General features: G+C 41.6%; 1 protein-coding gene across 3 annotated transcripts in view; it reads right to left on the minus strand.

The window, feature by feature from the left end:
- Positions 1 to 21,233, minus strand: part of TAF3 (TATA-box binding protein associated factor 3) — a 122,298-nt gene that overhangs the window by 23,294 nt on the left and 77,771 nt on the right. For all 3 annotated transcript variants that reach the window (XM_003586754.5, XM_010811091.4, XM_059892894.1), the window contains 2 exons: positions 10,105 to 11,933; positions 2,517 to 2,599 (listed from right to left, as the gene is read on the minus strand). In XM_003586754.5, coding sequence (XP_003586802.1) covers positions 2,517 to 2,599; positions 10,105 to 11,933 — 1,912 coding nt within the window. The remainder of the gene's footprint in view (positions 1 to 2,516; positions 2,600 to 10,104; positions 11,934 to 21,233) is intronic.

Here is a 21,233-nt window from a genome sequence, read left to right on the forward strand (position 1 = left end):
GGCAGGACATACCGACTGAACAATATGTGACTTGGGCCTCTTTTTCTTTCAAGTTTAAAATGTAATATATTTCACTTAATTTATTCCTTTGTTCATTGCTGCTAAGTCGCTTCAGTCGTGTCCGACTCTGTGTGACCCCATAGACAGCAGCCCACCAGGCTCCTCTGTCCCTGGGATTCTCCAGGCAAGAACACTGGAGTGGGTTGCCATTTCCTCCTCCAATGCATGAAAGTGAAAAGTCAAAGTGAAGTCGCTCAGTCGTGTCCTTTGTTCATTTTAAGTATATATTTCCTTGGCTCTGACTTTGGTCAAATGATTGATTATTCATATGATACGGGAGTTATTTCCTAAATATCAGAAAGGTCACGTTACACGTTATACTTTCAAGGACAATTTGTCTAGACTGTCTGGGTACTATAATTTCCCTGATACTGGACATTCTGTTCCAGAGTCATAGGATCTATTTCTCACAACTTCCAATACCTTAGGTATATGAGTGATTTATTGATAGGGAAAGGAATTAGTCAACCGAACAACAGAAAGATGCTTAAAGGCAGATGTGAAGATTACTACTATCAATGCCTTTCTAAAAATCTTATTCCTCTAAAGGAATAAGCAAGCTGAACTTGTATGTGTAAGGAAAGGTGAAGTAATGGTGATTTAGGACAAAACTGGAATAAAATATGAATGGGGAGGAGAAGAGTATTTGTCCAGAGATAGGTAAGAGTATCTTTCCTTCAGAGAAATGAACCCAAAGACAGGATTTCTAAGGAGATGGCAGGTACAGGTGCTTTGGTTGGGTCCCTGTGCTAACTAGCTAATGGCTGAGGGATAAGGACATGATTACAATTTTTGTAGGGAAGATAGAAGGGCACCTGCACAGTATTTGGTTTAAAAAGAGCTCAATCTATGGTACTTTTGGTCCATTTTCTAAGCTTGTCAGTAATACTACAGCCTACTGTCTGGGTCTCCGCTGGCACAACCAGAACAAGCAATGTGGAAATTACGTAGATAATTTAGGCAAGAAAAGCACTAACCAGATTTTCTTCTTTCAATCTTCAGAAGAATACACACTCTCCTAGAAGGCCATGTTTGCCCTACACCATCATTAATAGGAATGACACTGGACTTTTTCTCAGTATTACATTTGGAGTTAACAGAAGCAGTGGCTGCATAAAATACACGCTACACACAAGCTCTGCTGCTGCTGCTCAGTCGCCTCAGTCGTGTCCGACTCTGCGGCCCCACAGACGGCAGCCCACCAGGCTCCCCCGTCCCTGGGATTCTCCAGGCAAGAACACCGGAGTGGGTTGCCATTTCCTTCTCCAATGCATGAAAGTGAAAAGTGAAAGTGAAGTCGCTCAGTCGTGTCCGACTCTTAGCGACCCCATGGACTGCAGCCTACCAGGCTCCTCTGTCCATGGGATTTTCCAGGCAAGAGTACTAGAGTGGGGTGCCATTGCCTTGTCCAACACACAAACTCTAAGATGGAACGAATGATGAGAATGCAAAGCAAACTTGCTGTTGTCTACTCTACCTACTAAACAAATAAGTTCATGGCTCCTACTTTGATCTTTATGGTTAAAAACTGAATGAAAGTTAAATGCTTTGTAAACCTATTTTCTATATAACATTTGATTGCTTGTGATGTAAACTAATCCATCTTTAGGCTTTACGGGTAAAAAGTACAGTTATAAATTTGTACTCTGAGCTTGTAAAATTCACTGAAATGATGCATAGTATGGTTTTTAGATGAATGATTTTCAACATGATTTGCAAAAAAAAAAGATCAATGTTCATCACCTTATGAGGATCACACAAGAGCATTTTAAGTCTTAATTCATATCACAAAAATGAATAAAAGAAACACAGCCAACAAATTAACTTTGAAGAAGGCTAGGCCGATGTGATGATTCCATGAAATTAAGAAAAAAACAGTAAACACCAGGTCTACATTTCCAGTTCTCTCTTAAAAAAAAAGGGTGGATAATTCAGACTTCAGTTGTCACTGATACAGTGCTTGACCAAGCTTTTGGCATTATCCTTGTTTTATATGCACACACAGAATAAAACCATGTGCAATCTGAGCAGGAAGAGAATCTTCATTCTTTGTCCTGGTGACAGAGAACACACGTTTGAGAAGGTTTAATACTACATCCACCTGGATGTAATGTGGGCAGTCAGTCCATTCAATACAGTTTCTTATTTTTCAGATAATCGGGGCCTCACAAACTAAGCAGAAACAATGTCCTGTATTAGTCTTTAAAAGAAGAGAAGAACTGGGGTGAGGGGCTTGGGGGTGGGGTGGGCAGAAAGGCTCCTATATGTTGAATAAAGCAGTAAGCATTTACTCTGAGAAGGAAACCAATAAACATTTGAGAATGAAGACTTCTCAGAATAAAGCCTGATTGTACATGTTCACATTGGAAAGATCCGTAGAGTTCTAACCCGTTAGGGAAGAGGAATGAAAGTTAAGTTCCATCTCATGCCCTCTACACCGCAACGTCAGTACTTACATCTTGTCCTGGCCGGCTCCAACTTTGAGAGTCAGTCTGGGGATGACGGGGCTTGGGGCTGGGACCACGGGCTCCACTTTGATCTGTCGAAGACAGTACATTACAGTCAATTACACATTTCTCAACAGAAGTACCACCTCCCTTTTCCCCTACTTCCTCATCCCCACAAACTTGATAGGCTTTTGAGTTTCAAATGTGGCTGAGGTGCTAGAGGTAAAGCTAACCTGGGGCTCTTTAGTTTTCATTTCTCAAACACTCAGGCATCATGAGAAATTCCCCCAATTTTAAACACTTTAAATATGGGAGCTATTTCTGTATTTGCTTAGTTTTGATTAATTTCTTGGATTTTATTGTCAGAATTTTTAAACAAGAATTGTTGCCTCAGTCATTCAGTGGAATATTTATGTGACTGCCAGACTTAATATATAATAGCAAAAAACTGCAGAAAGAGCTTCATTATAAGATAAAATTTATGGGTCTTGAAAAACATTAAACTCATCTTACGTTTATCATGCCATATAAGAGAACTGACCCACCCAGTGTAATGATAGCACTGAACTGCTTCATTTTTTGGCTGCTAGTAGAAAAGTGATCTAAAATACTGTAAGAGACAAAACATATTTACTTAGAAAGGATTCATGGTGAAGGCAGTGACTGCTGAGTAAGTTGAAGATACCAGCTCAAATAGTTGAGCTAATAATCAGAAAAGGAACATACAAATCAACTATGGTATTGAAAGGGCTTCTTTCCAATTTCTGACTTGAAGATCCTCTATAGTAAAATCAGTATTTTAAATGAACAAAATGAGAAAAAGCCCTGCCGTTCAAATTATCACCTGCACCACAGTTTTTCAACAGGGTTTTCACTGGCATTCTCGGTGGGGTGGTTTGTTGTTGAGCAGATGTCCCAGGCACTGCCAGGCATCAACATCCCTGGCTCGGCAGGAGAACGCCGCTAGTCACTGCGACAACTGGTCCAACCTCTGATTTATGTATTTCAAGCTCAAGAGAAATTAAGAAAAGAAATTGTGCAATGGTTCTAAAGGGGAAGGAGTTTATAACACAGTGCTCAATATATTGCCTTTGGCCAAAAAGTTCATCATGGTTTTTATCCTACGATATTAAGGAAAAACCCAAAGGAACTTCTGGGTCAACCCAATAGTATCTCACAGAACCAATATATTGCACATTGATCAAATCTACCATTTTTTGTATGTTTTAACCTGTCCCTTTCTTGAGTTTTGTTTGTTTTTTGTAAATCCACGGTCCCATCAAGACCTATGACTTCATTCATTCTCTTGAGCAGTGCATGACACACAGGAGGTACTCAACCAACCTCTGCTGAATGACCCACTTATCCTGCAAGCACCCTCAACTCCTTGCCTCTCAGTCATTTCACCATTTGTCCAGGACCAATCTGAAATCATTCCCCAGAGCACTAATTCCAAAGAAAAAATGTAAAACTGCTCCAGCTTCTGCCACCAAAACTCCAATTTCATCTGTGCCTTTAAGACTGTCTACCTATTTGGATTCTCTGCTAAACTAGATAAGAGTGGAGACCATGCCTGCTCTGTGCATTGCTATTTCCCAGTGCCTGTTGTAGGGTCTGACACATAAGTGCCTAAGATATATTTTAAGAATCAATCGGAAGCAATGATTTCAAACATTTACAGCTTTTAAGACCCATCCCATATACTTCCTTCCCCTTCTGCTCATCAAACCTCACAGGAAACAATGCTGAAACCACTGGGCACAACTCCTTCCATTCCCTACAAATGTCTGCACCCACATTTACACTAGAGTCCGTCTCCTCCAGTCTGTGAAAGAAACTTCCTCCTTATTTGTGGCATCTCCACTGTCTCGGTTCCATTATTTTCTTCCAGCTTTCTAATGCGCTCAACTCTCATTTAAAACACTTACCTCCCCTTTACCCTCCAGCTGATGACCTCTCACATGTTCTAGTCTTTCCACTCCTCACCCAACTTCACTCTCCTTTCTGGCCCAACTAAAGCCACTCTTTCTAGACACCCACTCTTCCCTAGTGTTCCTGTCTATTGCTCCACTGAGATCTTCACCATGCTCCTTCCCTGACCTGAACAAAGTCCTTCTTTGCTCGCTGGGTCCTCTCTTCTTGTCACCCGACACCAACTTCACTCACATTCATGGATTTGGTCGTAAAAGTTTTCAATATGTCATGTCTTCAAAATCACCCTCTCTGGACCAGCACTGACTGGAAGTAACACCAGAATATAATGCTGTCTGCTGGACATTTTCAACTACTCTATAAAGATTTCACCACATCTAAATCTTATCAGTTTCCCCACAAAAACCTGCTCCTCTAAATGGTCTCACTTTTGCCCCATTCTTAATCCAGTAGTTTCCTCGAGGCTTCGGGGACCAAGGGTCACTGGGGCGGGGGCAGAGAGAGACCCACGGAAAAACCTCTGAATTCACTTTCTCTGATTCTTTGACCACAGACATCTATATCTAACCCAAACCTGAGAACCAATGGTCTAGCCTATTTTGTAAACTACTAAGGTTTCTATATTTTTCTCACCATTCTGTTACCTCTGGGAAAATAAGTATGTCCCAAGCAAACAAACAGTTTTAAAACACTTAATGCTTGCCAGGCATTACGTCTGGTTCTTTTTCAGATGTTCTCATTCAGGTTCTTTAACAAACAGGTGGGGCAGGTGTTATGGTTTCCATTTTACAGACAGAATGATCATACGTGAAGCAACCATTTTCCCTTTCTTTCTGTTTCCTTTTCCTTTTCTATTTTAAGGTCACAAAAATGGCAAAACTAGGACTGAATACAGTTTTTCTTTTTTTTAATTCAGAGAATGAAAAATTATATAAAGTTCCTAAATTTCTTCAATTCTAAAATATTTTAGGGTCTCACACATACACTCATAAGTGATGCTAGTATTAGAAGTAATATTCCATATTCCTTCAACCCACAAAACTATTATTAAAACCCCTTAAGCTTTATTAAAAAAATAAAGCCGTTTGCCCTTTTAAAAAATCTTCTTTAGTATCATTATGCTTCTCACTTTACTCGGGTCCATTCCTATTACCACACTGCACAATAATTCCAACTTACTTGCACAGCACTCCACCAAGTGTGTCCCATACACACAATCCCACGTGATCTCCATAACTCTCTAAGGTGTGTGGAAGGAATTATTACTCACATGTAACTGAGGGCTCAGAAAGATTGAGTGGTTTGGCCAGAGTTACAAAGTTAGTAAGTAAATGACCGAAATTTAGTCCTCTGCCCCCAATTCACCCTCTGTTTCACCACAGTATTTGTGACTCTCTGCCACATAGTTTGGGTCTTTTTCTTCTGGCGATGCTGATATCCTACAGGGAACTATTCAGTCTCTTTGTCAATGTCTTTTATGGTGAGTGACACGTACTTGTGAGATGGCTAGGGTAGACTGTAAAATACAGTTTTTTCTCCTATGGAAAACAAACTAGCTTACATGGAAACTGAGATGAATGTTGGCCTCACCTCCATTCAACTGAACTTGCTGGCTTTTTGAGGCTGACTGCAATGACTTGGCAGGACAAAAAGAATCAAGGCATGGTCTTTTTACAACCAGTATTTTAAAAAGTTAAATGATACAATATGTAAAAGCAAAAGGAAACAAAAATGCAGGCTATTTTAAGAGTCAGATTAAAAACGGTATATATGTGCCCTGAGGACAAGAGATATTTAGTAAAATTGCTGAATTAATGAACAACTCAGAACCTGTTACCTCGGCTCAAAGTTTTCCCTGTAATTAGGGTGACTACCCCATCCAGAAAGAGCTTTGACAGCGAAAGCAGGAGCTGTTATTCACACCATGTAACAGGTGTAAACTGGACTGTCCCAGGCAAGCCAGGACGTATGGCAACCCTACTGAAAAGCAGTTAAATACTTTCATTTCATTCTTAAAGCAGATTTAACTGAAAGATAAAATTCAAGCAAGCATAGAAAAAGACTAGTAAGGATGCTAACAATGTTGATAGAGAAAGCACACTTTCTAAATAAAAATTTCTCTCCAGACCTTTGTTCACGCTGACTTTATCTGAGTAGCCACCCAGATAAAAACACAGGGAAGTTTCCTACAATCATGCAATGACTTCTCATGTGCCCATCCGGTGGCAATCAACACTGGATGACAATGGCTTCGATCTCCTGAACAGTTAGACTGACACCATCTTTTAATGGCACGAAGCCAAAATCCAGGGGAAAGAGGAGCTTGTAAGGGTTAAAATAAAAGAAGAGTACTTTAGAATGATGCTGAGAATTGGGGCGCGTGGAAGAGCATTTACAGTGGATTACTAAGCTTCCCAATTCACTAAAGAAGCAAAGTCCAGTAATATAAGACTCCTTTGTAGCTAACTAAAAATACATTGTCAGTGGATTTGTCCAGTTTTATGTATAAGCAATACTTCTTTCACCTGAACTAATACTAGTCGTCATATAAGCCCCTTATTGCCATGTGCTGCATTTTTTTTGCTAATCTTAAAGGATTTAGCTTCTTTGCCACATACCTCAGGGCACCAACTGATAAAGCTCTAACTCTCCATTTTTCCAGGACACCAGCAGTGCGGCCTTGCAAAAAATGAAAATCGCTCAAGAGATTTAAAGGGGAAATTTATTTTTAAAATCCTGACTTGAAGCAAAGAGGTGGATTTTTAAAAAGCTTATCTATAAAGAATCAGTTTAAATTTAAATTCTATCTTGGAACTCTTTCATGCATTCCAGCTTTAAAGTTTATCTTCTGACAGGGACTTTCTGCAAAGGTAATGGGCAGCTTTGTCAATATAATCTGGCCAAGTTTTTACTTTCTATTTTTTTAATGTTAAACTTCTTTCATTAAACACACACACACACACACACACACACACCTATATATGTGTGCCACTGGCAGCAAGTTCAGCCAGCACTGGTTCAGATATCTATCTATGCTAATATATCAGAAAAACACCCCAAAATAGTACTGGTGGAAAGCTGAATTTAATAACCTAAAATTTTAGATGCTGAAGTATTCCAACTGGCAACTACTCTGCTGTCTTTCTTAACAATGAAGGTCTTTATTATTTCCATTCAGAAACATAGTCTAGCTAACACTGATAAACTGTTTAAACTATTAAACAGATGGTCAGAAGATTTACGGTTGTGGTCAGGTATATAAGGAGTGGGATCCAGTGGGGAGAGTGAAACAGGATTCGGGCTCTCAGTAAGAGTTCAGTTCGTGCCTCCACAGCCTTGGGCATGGGCTTGAGGAAGCGTCTATAAACTCAAACAGATTCATTTAACATGAAGTTACTAGTTTCTTCGTGGAACAGACAGTTGTAAGAAACAGGAAGGGAATATTCCCCCCTTCTTACTGAGGTTAGATTTTGTTTACTGAAAGCCCCTCATTTCACTAGTTCATCGTGAAAGCTGATGAGAACATGATGGAAATGAGTCAACAGTATACTTACAACAGAAAGGAAAGACGCCGGGGACCTTTTGTCAAGAGGCGTGAACCGGGGAGACCACTCTCCCCCAACTTAGTCTTCTATGTATGCAGAAGTAAGACAACTAAAGTGAGGCGCAGCAGGCTGCCCCAAGGGGACGTGGTGAGGAGAGCTACTCTCACCCAGGTGCCCAGGTGCCCAAGCTCACAGGCTGGAAAGGTCAGGGTGGGAACTCGGGCTGACCTCCAGAGACAGCAACGTTTATTCATTTTAAAGCCCTGATGGCTGATTTTGATAAGTTTTTATCTTTAAAAACTGCTCCATAACCATCAAAACTGATACAAGGGCCTGATTACCTCTGTTAGGTGAAATCTGTGTGGCTTGTAACTGAGCCTCCAACCACGATGGTCTGAGGGACTGGTCCTTCCCAAAGGCAGGGGTCGTTTTACCAGCTAACCTGATGCGCTTTACTCAAGTCACAGTGGCCACTGAAACCCCCACCATGGACTTTCCAGGCTTGAGATGGTGAAAGCAACCGTACTCTTGATTTGCTAAGGGCTCCTCTGCCAAGTTACTACGTACCTGATGGACAAGCGGCTAACTGCTGTAAACATTTCAAAATGGGAAGTCAAGTTTGTGTGTAAAGGACCTGGTTCTTGCTGGCTGTGACCTCAATCCTGGACAAGTCGCTCAGGCTGTTTCTCATCCATAAACATAAACATCCATAAACATGAGACATGTTTATGTCTCATCCATACATGTTATAACAATACCCACCGGACCCATGTCACATGGGTGTCAGGGGAGAAACTAAGGCACGTGAAAGTGCTTTAAAATCTTCCAGGTACCACGGGAAAATAATGCAATAATAAAGCGATTTCAAAAATGGACAAAAAAAGAGTTGGATTTCTGTGTCTTGTTAACCTGCTGATGTTCAGTTATTAATTTCAGAATTTCCACTCTACTTCTTTATATTTTAGAATAATAGCCAAGGGGAACAGAGAAAGAATAAAGTTAGGCAGGAAAATTTGAGATTATCCTGGCTAGCTCATCAGCTAAACTAATTTTCCCAGTTAAGTCTGAAATGAAAATCAGTGCAAAAGTATGGATTATAGAGCTGCTGTAGGTCAAATACAGCACACTTTACCATGTGGGAAATATTACTGGGTATGATTTTGTAGCCAGCCTCAAAAAGGGATGCTCCCAGAGGGCAGGGAGAGGATCTTTGAGGGTCTGCATGTATAGCAGCAGGAATACTTGGACACTTTTTAAGAAAGTTTAAAAGAAATTGTCTAATCAACTAGTCAACCGCTGTAATCCAAAGAATGGTGGGGCGAGAGCAAAGCTATCAAGGCAGAGGTCACACCCTGTGCCACAGGGCTCGAGGTCCTTCCCGCTACAAACTGCAGGATGTATGGATACATCGGTTTCTTAGACTGTGTTCTATGGAAGCCTGAGCTACTTACATGGACAATATTCAGCATTAGTTTCTCCCCACTAACCAGGCTGTCAGATGAGCTAGATACTCAAGAGACGTGTCCTCATCTTATTAAAGCAGAAAACAGACGGATAAGACATGTTACAGAAAGTAGAAGACAGGCATGACCTTAAATACTTGCAAAACGGCTCACCAACCAGAGAGCCGTGTCAGGGAGCGAGGACCCGTGGGCCTTGCTGTCCTCTTAGGAGGGCAGGGCCATGGTTTCGCCTGCTCTGAGAAAACTAGGTCCTGCTTTTTCCAGGTATCTACCATTTGGGTACAGATCGGTATGCAGCAGACTTGATAATTACCAAAAAAAAAAATACTATTTACAATTGAAGAGTACGGATCTTTTTAAACTGGCCAGAGATTAGTGTGGCTAACAGAGATATGATGGCCTATGGATTGGATTCCTCTCAGGCTTATGAATTTTGAACGTTTTCTGGTGTATGGGGGGGCAGGGCAGGGGAGGGGGGAGGCTGATGACAGGTTTATGGGTTTGAGACTTAAAATTAAATTCTGTAAACACATTACAGACCAGCTTCCAGTTAAGCCGTGGGTGATTTACATCCGGAACAGACAGACAGCTGCTGGCTCTACCTGCGCTTTCCACCAGGACAGGGTTCAAACGGGGCCCCAAAGGTAGAGTGCTTACTTTCTCATGCTTGTGTCTCTCCTTCTCCTTCTCCCTCTTCTCTCTCTCGCGCTTCTCTTTCTCCCTCTCCTTTTCCTTCTTCTCTTTCTCCTTTTCTTTCTCTTTCTTTTTCTTCTTCTCCTTTTTGTCCTTCTTCCTCTCCTTCTCCTTGGGCTTCTCCTTCTCCTCAAAGAGCTTCTCGGGGAGCACGGGCGTCAGGGAGGGCAGCACGGCCGTGATGCGCATGGCGGCCGCGGGGCTGAACAGGGGCAGCGCCACGTCCTTGGGGGGCAGGACCAGCGGGGCCGGGGGGGCCTTCAGCTTCTCCTCGCGGCCTTTCTCTTTCACTTTCTCTTTGTCCCGCTTTTCTTTGTCCTTTTTGCCCTTTTCTCGGTCTTTTTTCTTGTCTTTGTGCTTCTCCTTTTCCTTCCTCACAATCCCGTCTTTCAACCTGGCTTTTGGATCCACATCTTCGAACTCTTTTATCTTAAACTTGTAGGGATCGGCCTCTTCGTCTTTGAGAAAGTCCTTCCAGGGATACTTGGCTTCCTTGGTGGCCTCCCTGTCTTTCTCCTTCTCCTTCCCTTTCTCCTTCTCTTTGCTTTTCTCCTTGCTTTTGTCCCGGTCCCTCTCCTTATCTCGCTGCTTCTCTTTCTTCTTCATCTTCGTCTTCAGTTCCTTTTTCAACTTCTTTTTGACGTCCAAGGAGGCCGGCGGTTTGGGTTTCTCCTCATACACCTTGTGCGCGGGCTCAGGGGTGGGAGGAGAGACCGAAGGGGAGGAAATGTAAGGGAAGCTGGGGGGCATGCTGGGAGGGGTCCCCATCTTGGCCTTCCGAACCACCTCGTCGATGGATGCGTCCATTGTCCACGAATTGTCCGAACTTGAAGTTCCGCCTGAAAGAGGCAGAGGGGTGGACCCGGACTTGGGGAAATTATTGGAGGAGGTGGAGGCTTTGGGGGTAGCAGAGTCTGAACCTGAAATTCTCTTAGGGCTGGTAAAAATGTCTCCTTCTGATTCAGACCCAGAAGAGAACTCGAAAGGATCGGGCTCGCGTTCCGCACAAGCCCGTGCGATCACAGCATCAATGGAGTCATCGATGGTCTTGTCGGTGACGACAGCCTTTCTGAGCTGACTCTCACTGTTCAGTCTCCCAGCATCAGGCAGTGTCTGTATCTGTTTCACCTGAACAGTCTCTTTACTGATTTTCTCACTTATTGTGGCTGAAGGAGTCCTGTTGGGTGTGTCAGGTCTGACAGGTACTTGGGGAATGTGAGTCATGACCTTGGGGCTCTTGGGGCTCTTCGGGCTCTTGGAACGTCCAGGAGATTTCTTTTCTTTGGATATGGTTTTTGGAGACCGAATAGGACTTCCGACCATGGCTGGTGACGGAATCATTTTGGGTGATTTCGTCTTCTGTCCTGGAGAACTGGTTTTAGTCTTTGTTTTGGGTGTAAACGACTTTGCTTCCAATGGCTTTGTGGTTGGCATCTGTGATTTTGCCACCGGAGCTAACATTGGTGGTTCTGGTGATGGAGGAGCTGGGTCCGTGCTGTCCTGGGTGTGGACGGGGGACAGCATGGGAGGGATCTTCTGGGGGTTTAGCGAGCTGAGCGGCTCTCGAGCCTCCAGTAACACCACATCCAGGGCGTCCCCCTTGGTGCTTAGCAGGCGTGGCCGCTTCATCGCGGGCATTTCTTCAGCTTCCGGACTGTCCAGAGGCCTCTTACCCAAGAAATTCTCATCATTAATAATCTCCTCTTCCTCCAGCTCGTCATCTTCCTCCAGGGGAACCTGCATGGCTTCTGCTGACGTGCCTCCATCTGTGGGTACCTGCTCTTCTTCTTCTTCTGGGGAAGGAAGAAAAAAGAAGTGTTATTAGGATATATATATTTAAAAAATACCCTAAGGGGGGAAAAAAAAACAATGCTTCAAACATGATTTCTAGGAAAGAAAGGAAATTATTGACAGTTGTTAGAGAGTAGAGCGGTTAAGTTTTCTAGGACCTTCCAAACACGCATGCCGTCTTTGAGGAGTGGCAACCAGTGCCAGGAGACACACGAACTGTTTTCCTTTTGAGCAACGTGGCCTTAAATGCAGGATCTGAAGTCTGCTAAAGATTTCTTGTTTGCCCTTTGCTTCCTTAATTCTTTTCCCAGCTTGACTAAATACTGCCTTTCTCTTTTTCTCTTCCTCTTGTGTACATGCCCCCCCCCACACCCTTCTAAAAACCAAGAGACAGGTTAGCATGTAAACTACTAACCTCAGAAATGACAGAAAAGAATACTTTTTAATAGTTCATATGCTACTTCTTCCTCCCGTCTGCTGACTTAGGGATAGCCACTTTGAGAAGTAGTGTGGCGATATGGAAGACACTTGGCTTGGCCTTAGAGATGCGGTGTTTCCACAGGCGTTCAGGCATCGCAGAGCAATGGGCCCGAGGCAGTCTCTCAATCTCTTGGAGGCTGTTTTCTGACCTTTCAAAAGGGGCTAATGTTACCTGCCCCGCCAACCTGACCAAGTTGTTGTGGGGTCAGATTCTTTCCTTCTGCACATATTAACCAAGCATCTACCATGCACAATGATAAAGGCTGAAAGGGCTGCTGGAGGAAGTCAGGAATAAACCACGACCTAAAAGCCCTTACAGTTCAGCAGGAGACACCATGCAGGTGGACCGTCTGTAGAAAGTGATCAGGACTATAAGACAAAGCCTCATAGCAGCTCAAAGGAGAAACAGACTACCTCCGTGTCAAAGACCTGGAAAAGACCTGACGAATGAGGGAGCGTTTTGGGTATTTGGAGACTGGGAATGGAGAAGTACAGGATGAAGGAACAGATGACACAGATGGAGGGGGCCACAAGGAAACTGTATAAGAACCTCAGAAAGTATTAGAAAAATTTATGATGGCTGCTTACATTTAAGTGAAAAAAAATTTTTAACATAATGCTTGATTCAAAGTAGGTCTCCACAAACTAGAGAGGATCATTCCAGTTCTGTTATTTTATTTTTAATGTTTAATTTTCATTTTTTTATTTCAAGTCCCTAATAACTTGTATGCATCTAGAAGTTTTATGTGCTTTAGAGGAATATAAATGAATTATAAAAATACTTAAAAACACAAATGCTTCTTTTTATTAATTTACAAATATTTTATGCTTAAAGATTTTATAAGAAAGCATCAATGGTGGCATCAAAATTAATCAAAATGGAAGAGGGAATTTTGCTGGAAGAGAAAGACTTAAGCTTTAATAAGAACAGGAAAAGTGTGAAAATATAACAGTTTTCTGAATTAGAAACAGATACATAACAGAGAGTGTGACTGCATGCAAGGCATAAAGCATAACGATGAATGAGTACCTGTAAAACCACCACCCAACTTCAAGAAGACAGCCCTAGCAGCGCCATCGAGACGCCCCTTGGTTACTTTCTGATGGATGCTCTCCCCTCTCCTCTCCACCCCATTCCAGGTAACTCCTCTTCTTTTTACTATCCTTCCCTTGTTTCCTGTACAGTTTTACCACATTTGTATGCAGCGACTTATTTTTGAACTTTATGTAAGCGGTATCATACTATAATATCTTTCAGCTTTTCCCCCCCTAACATTATGTTTCTGGGCATCTCTTATGTCCATGCAGGTAGCTGTAGTCAGTTCATTTTCACTGTTGTAGAAATGCACCATGCTTATTTATCCATTCTTCTGGTACTGAAAGTTTTCCACTTGAGCAAATATATTTTATTTTTAAAATATTACAAAGTGCAAACAAATGAATACAACTAGCTTATGCTTGTTCAAACAGACTTAATTGATGATTCTGCATAATTAGTGTCTGGTTTTCTATTACATGAGTTATTTTAATTCTGTGGTCTAAGAGTTTGGAATAAGATAAATGTGTAATAGCTACTGAATGGTTTATTCTCTACTGTCACCCAAACCCCCTCTTGCAGGTTAATTTCAGCTTGATTACAGGTGAATGGCAATGAAGTACTCATTGTGTGTATGTGTGTAATGAGCACAATTCACAAAAAATCTGGAAAATACCCTAAAAGTGGTTTTTAGCATTTTCCTATACTTATCCATGGAAACAGCTTTATTATAAAATAGCATATAATTCGGTTAACAGAAGTTTAATATTACAAGATACCTGATCTTTTGACATGTTACTACACAAAGGTATAAAAAATAGTATAAAAAATTTGAAAAAAAAAATTTGAGTCACAACTCTTTCTAATATAACACAAATATAGATACAAGAACAGAAGCTGTGCTCTAAAGTCAAACAGGTGATGTTACTTGATATGAGAAGTATTTTAAAGATTATTTCCAGAGAACTAAGAACTCACTTTCTACTGTTTAAAAATGTTTAAAATAGAGGGAAAGACTCTTCCGTATCCATGTAACAAACAAATATTGGGGGGAAAAAAACAGCTCAAGGAAAATTACTGTGACATTTAAAATAAGTTCTTTTTGACTTCTCAGTGCTTCAGGTCCTTGATCCAGAAGATGGGGACACCCTAGTATTGCTTATCTTGTGAGGACAGTGAAAAATAATTGCTAATTAGAGTTGAGTAAGTATTCAAACTACTAAATAATAACAATGAACAATAAAAGAGATAAACCTTTTAAAACTGACTTTACAATCCTTTTTGAGAAGATTAAAAAAAAAAAAAAAAACCAGCTCTCCTCACTATAATCTCTCTAAGACCACATAACAGGGCAAGTCTGGAGTTAGCATCTACAGGTCAAGTGGACAATCACTGCAGTCATCTGCCCTAATAACTCTATCCTGCAGTGAGAGCAGTCTGGAGCTGTTGGGGAGACTCTGGAAGGATAACAGAAATTTTACTCAAGGAGGCTAGTTCTGCAGAAGTGTTACGGTCATGCTGCCAAAGGTAGGGTTAAGAATTATTTACAAAACTGGTGTTTCCCTTCCTGCTTATGCTAAGATTTGGCTAAAGGTAACAGTGATGACTTTTGATCTGATTATTCTTTGTGAGAGGGTTTACTCAAAATGCTGATATGTATTATAATTGACTAGTAGCACCGTCATTCATCAAAGACTACCATAAATTATGATTTAAGTCCTACACTTCTAAGAGGAAAAAAAGGCCATTAAAAAAGATGACATATGAAGAACAACGTAGAAACCAGGGTAGGAACCCGTATTTTTTTCTTTAATGTTAAATTACTGGGAGAGATTCATGTCTACTACCAAGAACCTTACTCTTCATATAAATTCACTAAAATGTGCGAACACTATAATCCAATCTAAGTAAAAACCTGACATATTAAGAAGTAACTTCTCATTCTGTCAAACGTTGTCCATATATAACAATACTTTTTCATTTGTCAAAATGGGAACAATAGGCAACATATGGAGAAGGCAATGGCACCCCACTCCAGTACTCTTGCCTGGAAAATCCCATGGATGGAGGAGCCTGGTAGGCTGCAGTCCATGGGGTCACTAGAGTCGGACACGACTGAGCGACTTCACTTTCACTTTTCACTTTCATGCATTGGAGAAGGAAATGGCAACCCACTCCAGTGTTCTTGCCTGGAGAATCCCAGGGACGGGGGAGCCTGGTGGGCTGCCATCTATGGGGTCGCACAGAGTCAGACACGAAACGACTTAGCAGTAGCAGCAGCAAGCAACATATGAATGATTCAGCACAAATTTATCTGCACAGTTAGAAATATCACTTAAAATATTTTTAATTGGTAGCAGAAAATTACAACAATGCAGAAAAAGACGGAGTTAGAGATAATCTCTCTTTAAACAATCAATGATCTCAAGTCAACATTTGATTCTGAAAATTTTTCAACTTGAAATAATTTCAAACTGATAGAAAAGTTCTAAGTGCTACAAATTACTCACAAATAGCTTTTACCCATATTTACCAAATCAATATTTTGCTAATGCAGAACAACTGTCAGATTCTTTTAATGATATGTAAGAAAATAAATGGATCTATATTGATGTCCATTGTTTAAAAAATTCCACAGATATTAAGAGGAGTCAGGGAGACGCTACAAACACCACTCCAACTTCCTTCACTGATGACACAGATAAATAATCCACACTTCCTACATTTCCCACGGGAGTGATGAGCAAAACATGCTTCTCCACCAAACTTCTCTGCAGCCTCCTCTTTGGTCTAACATGTGCAAGGGTGCCTGCTCCCCAGGTGACTCAGTGGTAAAGAACCCGCCTGCCAACGCAGGAGACCAGGGTTCAGTCCCTGGTTTGGGAAGATGCCCTGGAGTAGGGCATGGTTACCCACTTCAGTATTCTTGCCTGGGAAATTCCATGGGCAGAGGAGGCTGGCAGGCTACAGTCCACAGAGTCACAAGAGCCTAACATGACTGAATGACTAACACACTACTAAGTTATTAAAAATATTGATTCAGAATATCTCTTTTTTTTAAGAAAAATCTTTTAAACCAGAATAATAAATGCCTTTGAAGAAATACTATAATCTTAAAAGATGATGGATGTTAGGAAATTGTTTGCATGGGCATGAAAGGTTTTTATCTCGTTAACTATACAGATGCATGATTTCAAGCAGAAAATATACTTGTGCTTCTGAACTTTATAAGGACAATAAAATGCTACCTGTCCATCTCACCAAAAACTAAATGTACTTAAAACTAGATTTCATGTAGTTTTTTAGAAATGTACATGCAGAAATTAATTTCTAGCAACAATGACAGAAACCTTCCCACTGTCTAATTAGATTATGCATACTAATGTTTTCATAATAGATATGAAAAGATTTAAAATGGACGCTTTTCAGAAAACATCTTTCTATATATTATGTTTATTACAACCAGTTGGAGTGACTCAAAACTATTTACATTCATTCATTCACTCCTTACTCATCACTCATTTATCTGTTCACCTTCCAGGTGCCTTGTAAACACCAGTAGAGCAAGCACTATGTTAGGCCCTAGGAACACACAGTCAAATGAGACATGACTTCCTATCCTGAAGAAGCCACCACATTGTGTGGCCACTGATTCAAGTGCCGTGGCAGGCACTGGCATACGGTACACAAGCTGTCACATCCAGGGACATGGGAACAGAAACCCCAAGGCCCACCAGAGAGGAAGCTTGATGGAAACTGCCTCTGGGGCCTGTTTCCAGAGCCACAACTTGACCTAGCACAGCCCACTGACTTTCTCAGACCTGAGTCTCCCCATCTGCAAACTATAAGATTGACATCTGACTCCTGCTTCGAAGAACTTAAGATTTCTAATATTAGGGCCATCTCCACATGCAGGGGGATGCTCTATAGGGCAGGACAGAGCCCTTTCTGACCCTAATATCTCTCTGATCACATGCCTCAGAGCTTGGCATTCTGACCACTTGATTCATGTCTTGGATAAGGGCTGTATTTTTAAAAATGCTGCTGCCAGAATATTTTTAAGACTGTAAACCTGACAAATGATTGAGTCTACCCTACTTTTTGAGGTAAGGAGACTCTGAGTAAGTGAAACTTCAGTGAAGCAATTTGATAGAATGCTGAGGATTGAGAGGGTCTGGTACCCAGGGTGCTCTGAGGAGGGACAGGCTCTAGCAGGATGCTATGGGGCGAGGACAAAGACCTTGGGCAGCTGGAGAATGACAGGCAGACACGGGACACCTTGGAAATGCAGGAAGAGCAGCAGCAGCATTAAAACCACCCAGTCCAGCCAACATTTTCTCTCTTAGTTCCAAATGAGGCCAAAAAATTTTTTTACATCCCATCTGTCTCTTCACAAGATACTTTAAAAATTGTCCTACCTATAACGTGACTGAAATTAGACCCTTTAAAACACAGCTCAACATGTATGAGTGGGTAGGTATTTTCAAAACCAAGCTATTTACCTGAAAAAGAAATGAAATTACTAGCAAAGACAAGACAATTAGGCCATGACAATTCATACAGTACAACCAATCAATAACATAATAAATTAATAGCAGAGTGAAGCTGATGCATTACAAATACCTATATATACACTGACCTGCAGAAAAGCACTTTTTTCACTAACATTTGGCACAATAAAAAACTAAAATGCTATATAAGCAGGCCAACCTGAAATGACACCTGGTATTATAAATGGCCTAATCTATATGTTAATAGTGTTGTATCACATAACTGCAGCGAGGCCAAGATAACAGTATGACTTTGGGGTTTCTATGGCTACACCCTGGGCGAGCGTGCCTGAGAGGGCTGGCTGCTGACACCACATGGGCGCTCTGAGTGCTTCTTCTGGGTTATTTATGATATGATTTATGATAACGACAACATCTCCTATTTTCTCTCCTCCTCAGATACAATAAATTGCTATCGTTAATCACCCTTCTTGGTGCAACTATGATTACAACAGCATAATAGGGCCTAGCTATGGCAATATTGTGGATTTTTTTTTTGAAAGAAATAAATACAAGGAGATCTCTTCAGACAACGTCAATATCTCTAATATTTTAATCATCTGCCTTTAAGTCTTTCAGAATAAATTCTATTACAACTAAGATTCCATATCCCAGGATGTAAGCCTTTCGTGCAGATCAAATCCAAGATCGAGCCCCACACATTCACAAGTCACTCCCACCAGGACATTCTTATACTCACGACAGTAAGACTACGCACAGGGTATGGAATCCTTTCCGAGACAGATGACGGCAGTTGTTGCTCTCCTGTAGCAATGAGGCTAATCTTACTGCTGATTCTCCATCCCCAGAGCTAGTCAAACAAGGCAAATCAGCCAGTGGTCTATCAGAAGGGAAGAGACAGAGAATAGAAACTCTGCCATCATGCAGACGTGTGTGACTTGCCTTTGCCCACCACTGGTGGTGTGGTTGCTTAGTCTTTGTGAATTTCTGTTTCCTTTCTTGCCCATTCCAGGCAACAGTCAGTACTGCCTCTTTGGCTTCTGAGTATCAGAGAGACCCCTTCCTCCCTGCCCCAATGCCCTTTCTATGGGTGACTCTAGGTCTTGGCAGGATGTGGAGCCTACTTGATCTGGGAGGCTGTGTGACTTGCTCTGGCTGATGAATCAGAGTTGGCAACAGTGACACGAACGGAGGACTGAAAACCATTTGCAGACTGGGGCTTGCCCTCCTGCTGCTCCTGGGAGACCTGCAAACCCCTAGAGCGAATGAGCCTTGGTTAGACTCTGGGAGGTGAGAAACGCATTGCTCAGAGCCCCGGTCACACCCGTCAGACATATAAGGGAGGCCACTGATCACCAGCTGATGGCAAAAGTATATCCATACCCAGCAGAAGAACCGCACTGCTGTGCCAACCCCAAGTGCCAACTCGCAGGATTGTGAGTGAGTAAACAGTTGTAATTTTAAGCCACTGATTCCTGAGGTAGCTTGCCACATAGCAACATGTTAACTATGTGTTCACACGAACAGTAGATTTGTGTGATCTATGGTGGTTATGTTCTACAAAGGGGCTGCAAATACTAAATTAGTGAAAACTGAACCACTCTTCCCAGAGGAAATACAAGGCTAGGTTCCTCAGAGGTTCTGGTCACATTTCTGACAGCAGATCAATATGTAATCTTGTTTCATGTGTGTTTCTGTCTAAAGGCATCTCATTTAATATATATGTGGACTCACTCACAGTGAGCTCACTGCCAATGGCTCTGTAACCACGACTGCATGGAGCTGCTCTGTTCTCACCATATAGCACAGCACAGCCTTCTTGCATTCGGGATCACCAGCCAGCATCCTGCCTGGGGGCCACTTTGGAGAGCAGAATCACCAACAAGCCAAAAATGCGAGAAGCATGGCAAGAAATAGACTGAGAAAGCACACCTGTCGACAGTCTGAGTTGAAATAAGAAGGCAGGGTGTCGCCATGTTTCGACTCAGAAACATGCACAACCCAAATGTCCTTGCACCTGCCCATGAATGGCCAAAAAAACAGTGGTGGCGGAGGTGAAAGCAGAAGGGCAGTAGGGTAAGGAGAGTGTCACAAGATAAAGGCCATTTCATTCATTCATTCATTCCTTCCTTTACCCAGCAAATGTTTATTATGATCAATATACAGCAGGCCACACGGACCTAAGTAAACAAAAGACGAGGTTTCCCTTCCCAGAGACTTTACATGTCGGTACAGTGGATAGGCAACTAGTAAGTATAAACAATATTTCATAGTGATTAGGTGCTCAGAAGTTCATAAAACAGGATCACAGGTCTGGGGAGGGAAAGGGCTATTTTAGGCAGAACATTCACTGAAGAAGTGACATATGGGCTGAGACCAGATTCCTGAGAAAATAACAGTTCTCTAGCCACTCGGGGGAAAAATGCTAAAGGACTAGTCAGATTTAACACAACCACACTCAATAGAAAATCAATTATTATATGAAATCACACACATGTAAAAAGTCACTGAACTTGCATATCAGCACTGCTTTCCCAGTTTACACGGTGAAGCAAACAGATACGTGCCAGAGGCCAAGGTACTTAAAGTACATCAAGAAAGGACGTTTATCCTTGGGATGATACCTCATTCTATTTTGCACAGTTTGCCACCATAAAAATAAAGTAAAAAATAACAACTACATTTAAGTAGTTGATGATTGACGCTATGCTTTTATACCGCACAGGCTTCTAGGTAGGGAGTACACATGATTTTAACCAAACCTTTATTCTAATGCAGGGTTGTCCCTGTGCTCTAAATGACCTTGACAAAATTCTGGAAGAAATATCCCAAGACCTGGGGCTCTGAAGCTATTTTAGAATTAGCTCTGAATAATTGTCCCACAATATGAGTTTCTTGATTAATTGCTTCAGATAAGGTCTCCTTTTCCTTGCCGGCCTCCAGTGGCTCCCTCTAGTTCCCATAATCACTTTTGTCTCATTCTTCTGAACCCTGGAAGGCCAAGAGAAAAATCAGAGATACACCAATTCCATTACTCGAGGATTAGCTAAGAGATAACCCTTTGTATTCCATTACTGACCATTATTTGAGTAATTATTCAGTAACTACCATACGTCTGAAAGATGCACTAATTGTTTTCTGAGGCTCACTGCTGCTCTGCACCAGACAAATTGTGAATGTCATGTTCTTTAACCCCACAAATCTACATTTGGGTCACAGGAGAGAAATGGCAAGTAACTTGGACTGGATTTCCTTTTTCTTGGATTTCTTTCGCT

Source organism: Bos taurus, chromosome 13 (genome assembly GCF_002263795.3).
Source record: "Bos taurus isolate L1 Dominette 01449 registration number 42190680 breed Hereford chromosome 13, ARS-UCD2.0, whole genome shotgun sequence".
NCBI lineage: Eukaryota > Metazoa > Chordata > Mammalia > Artiodactyla > Bovidae > Bos > Bos taurus.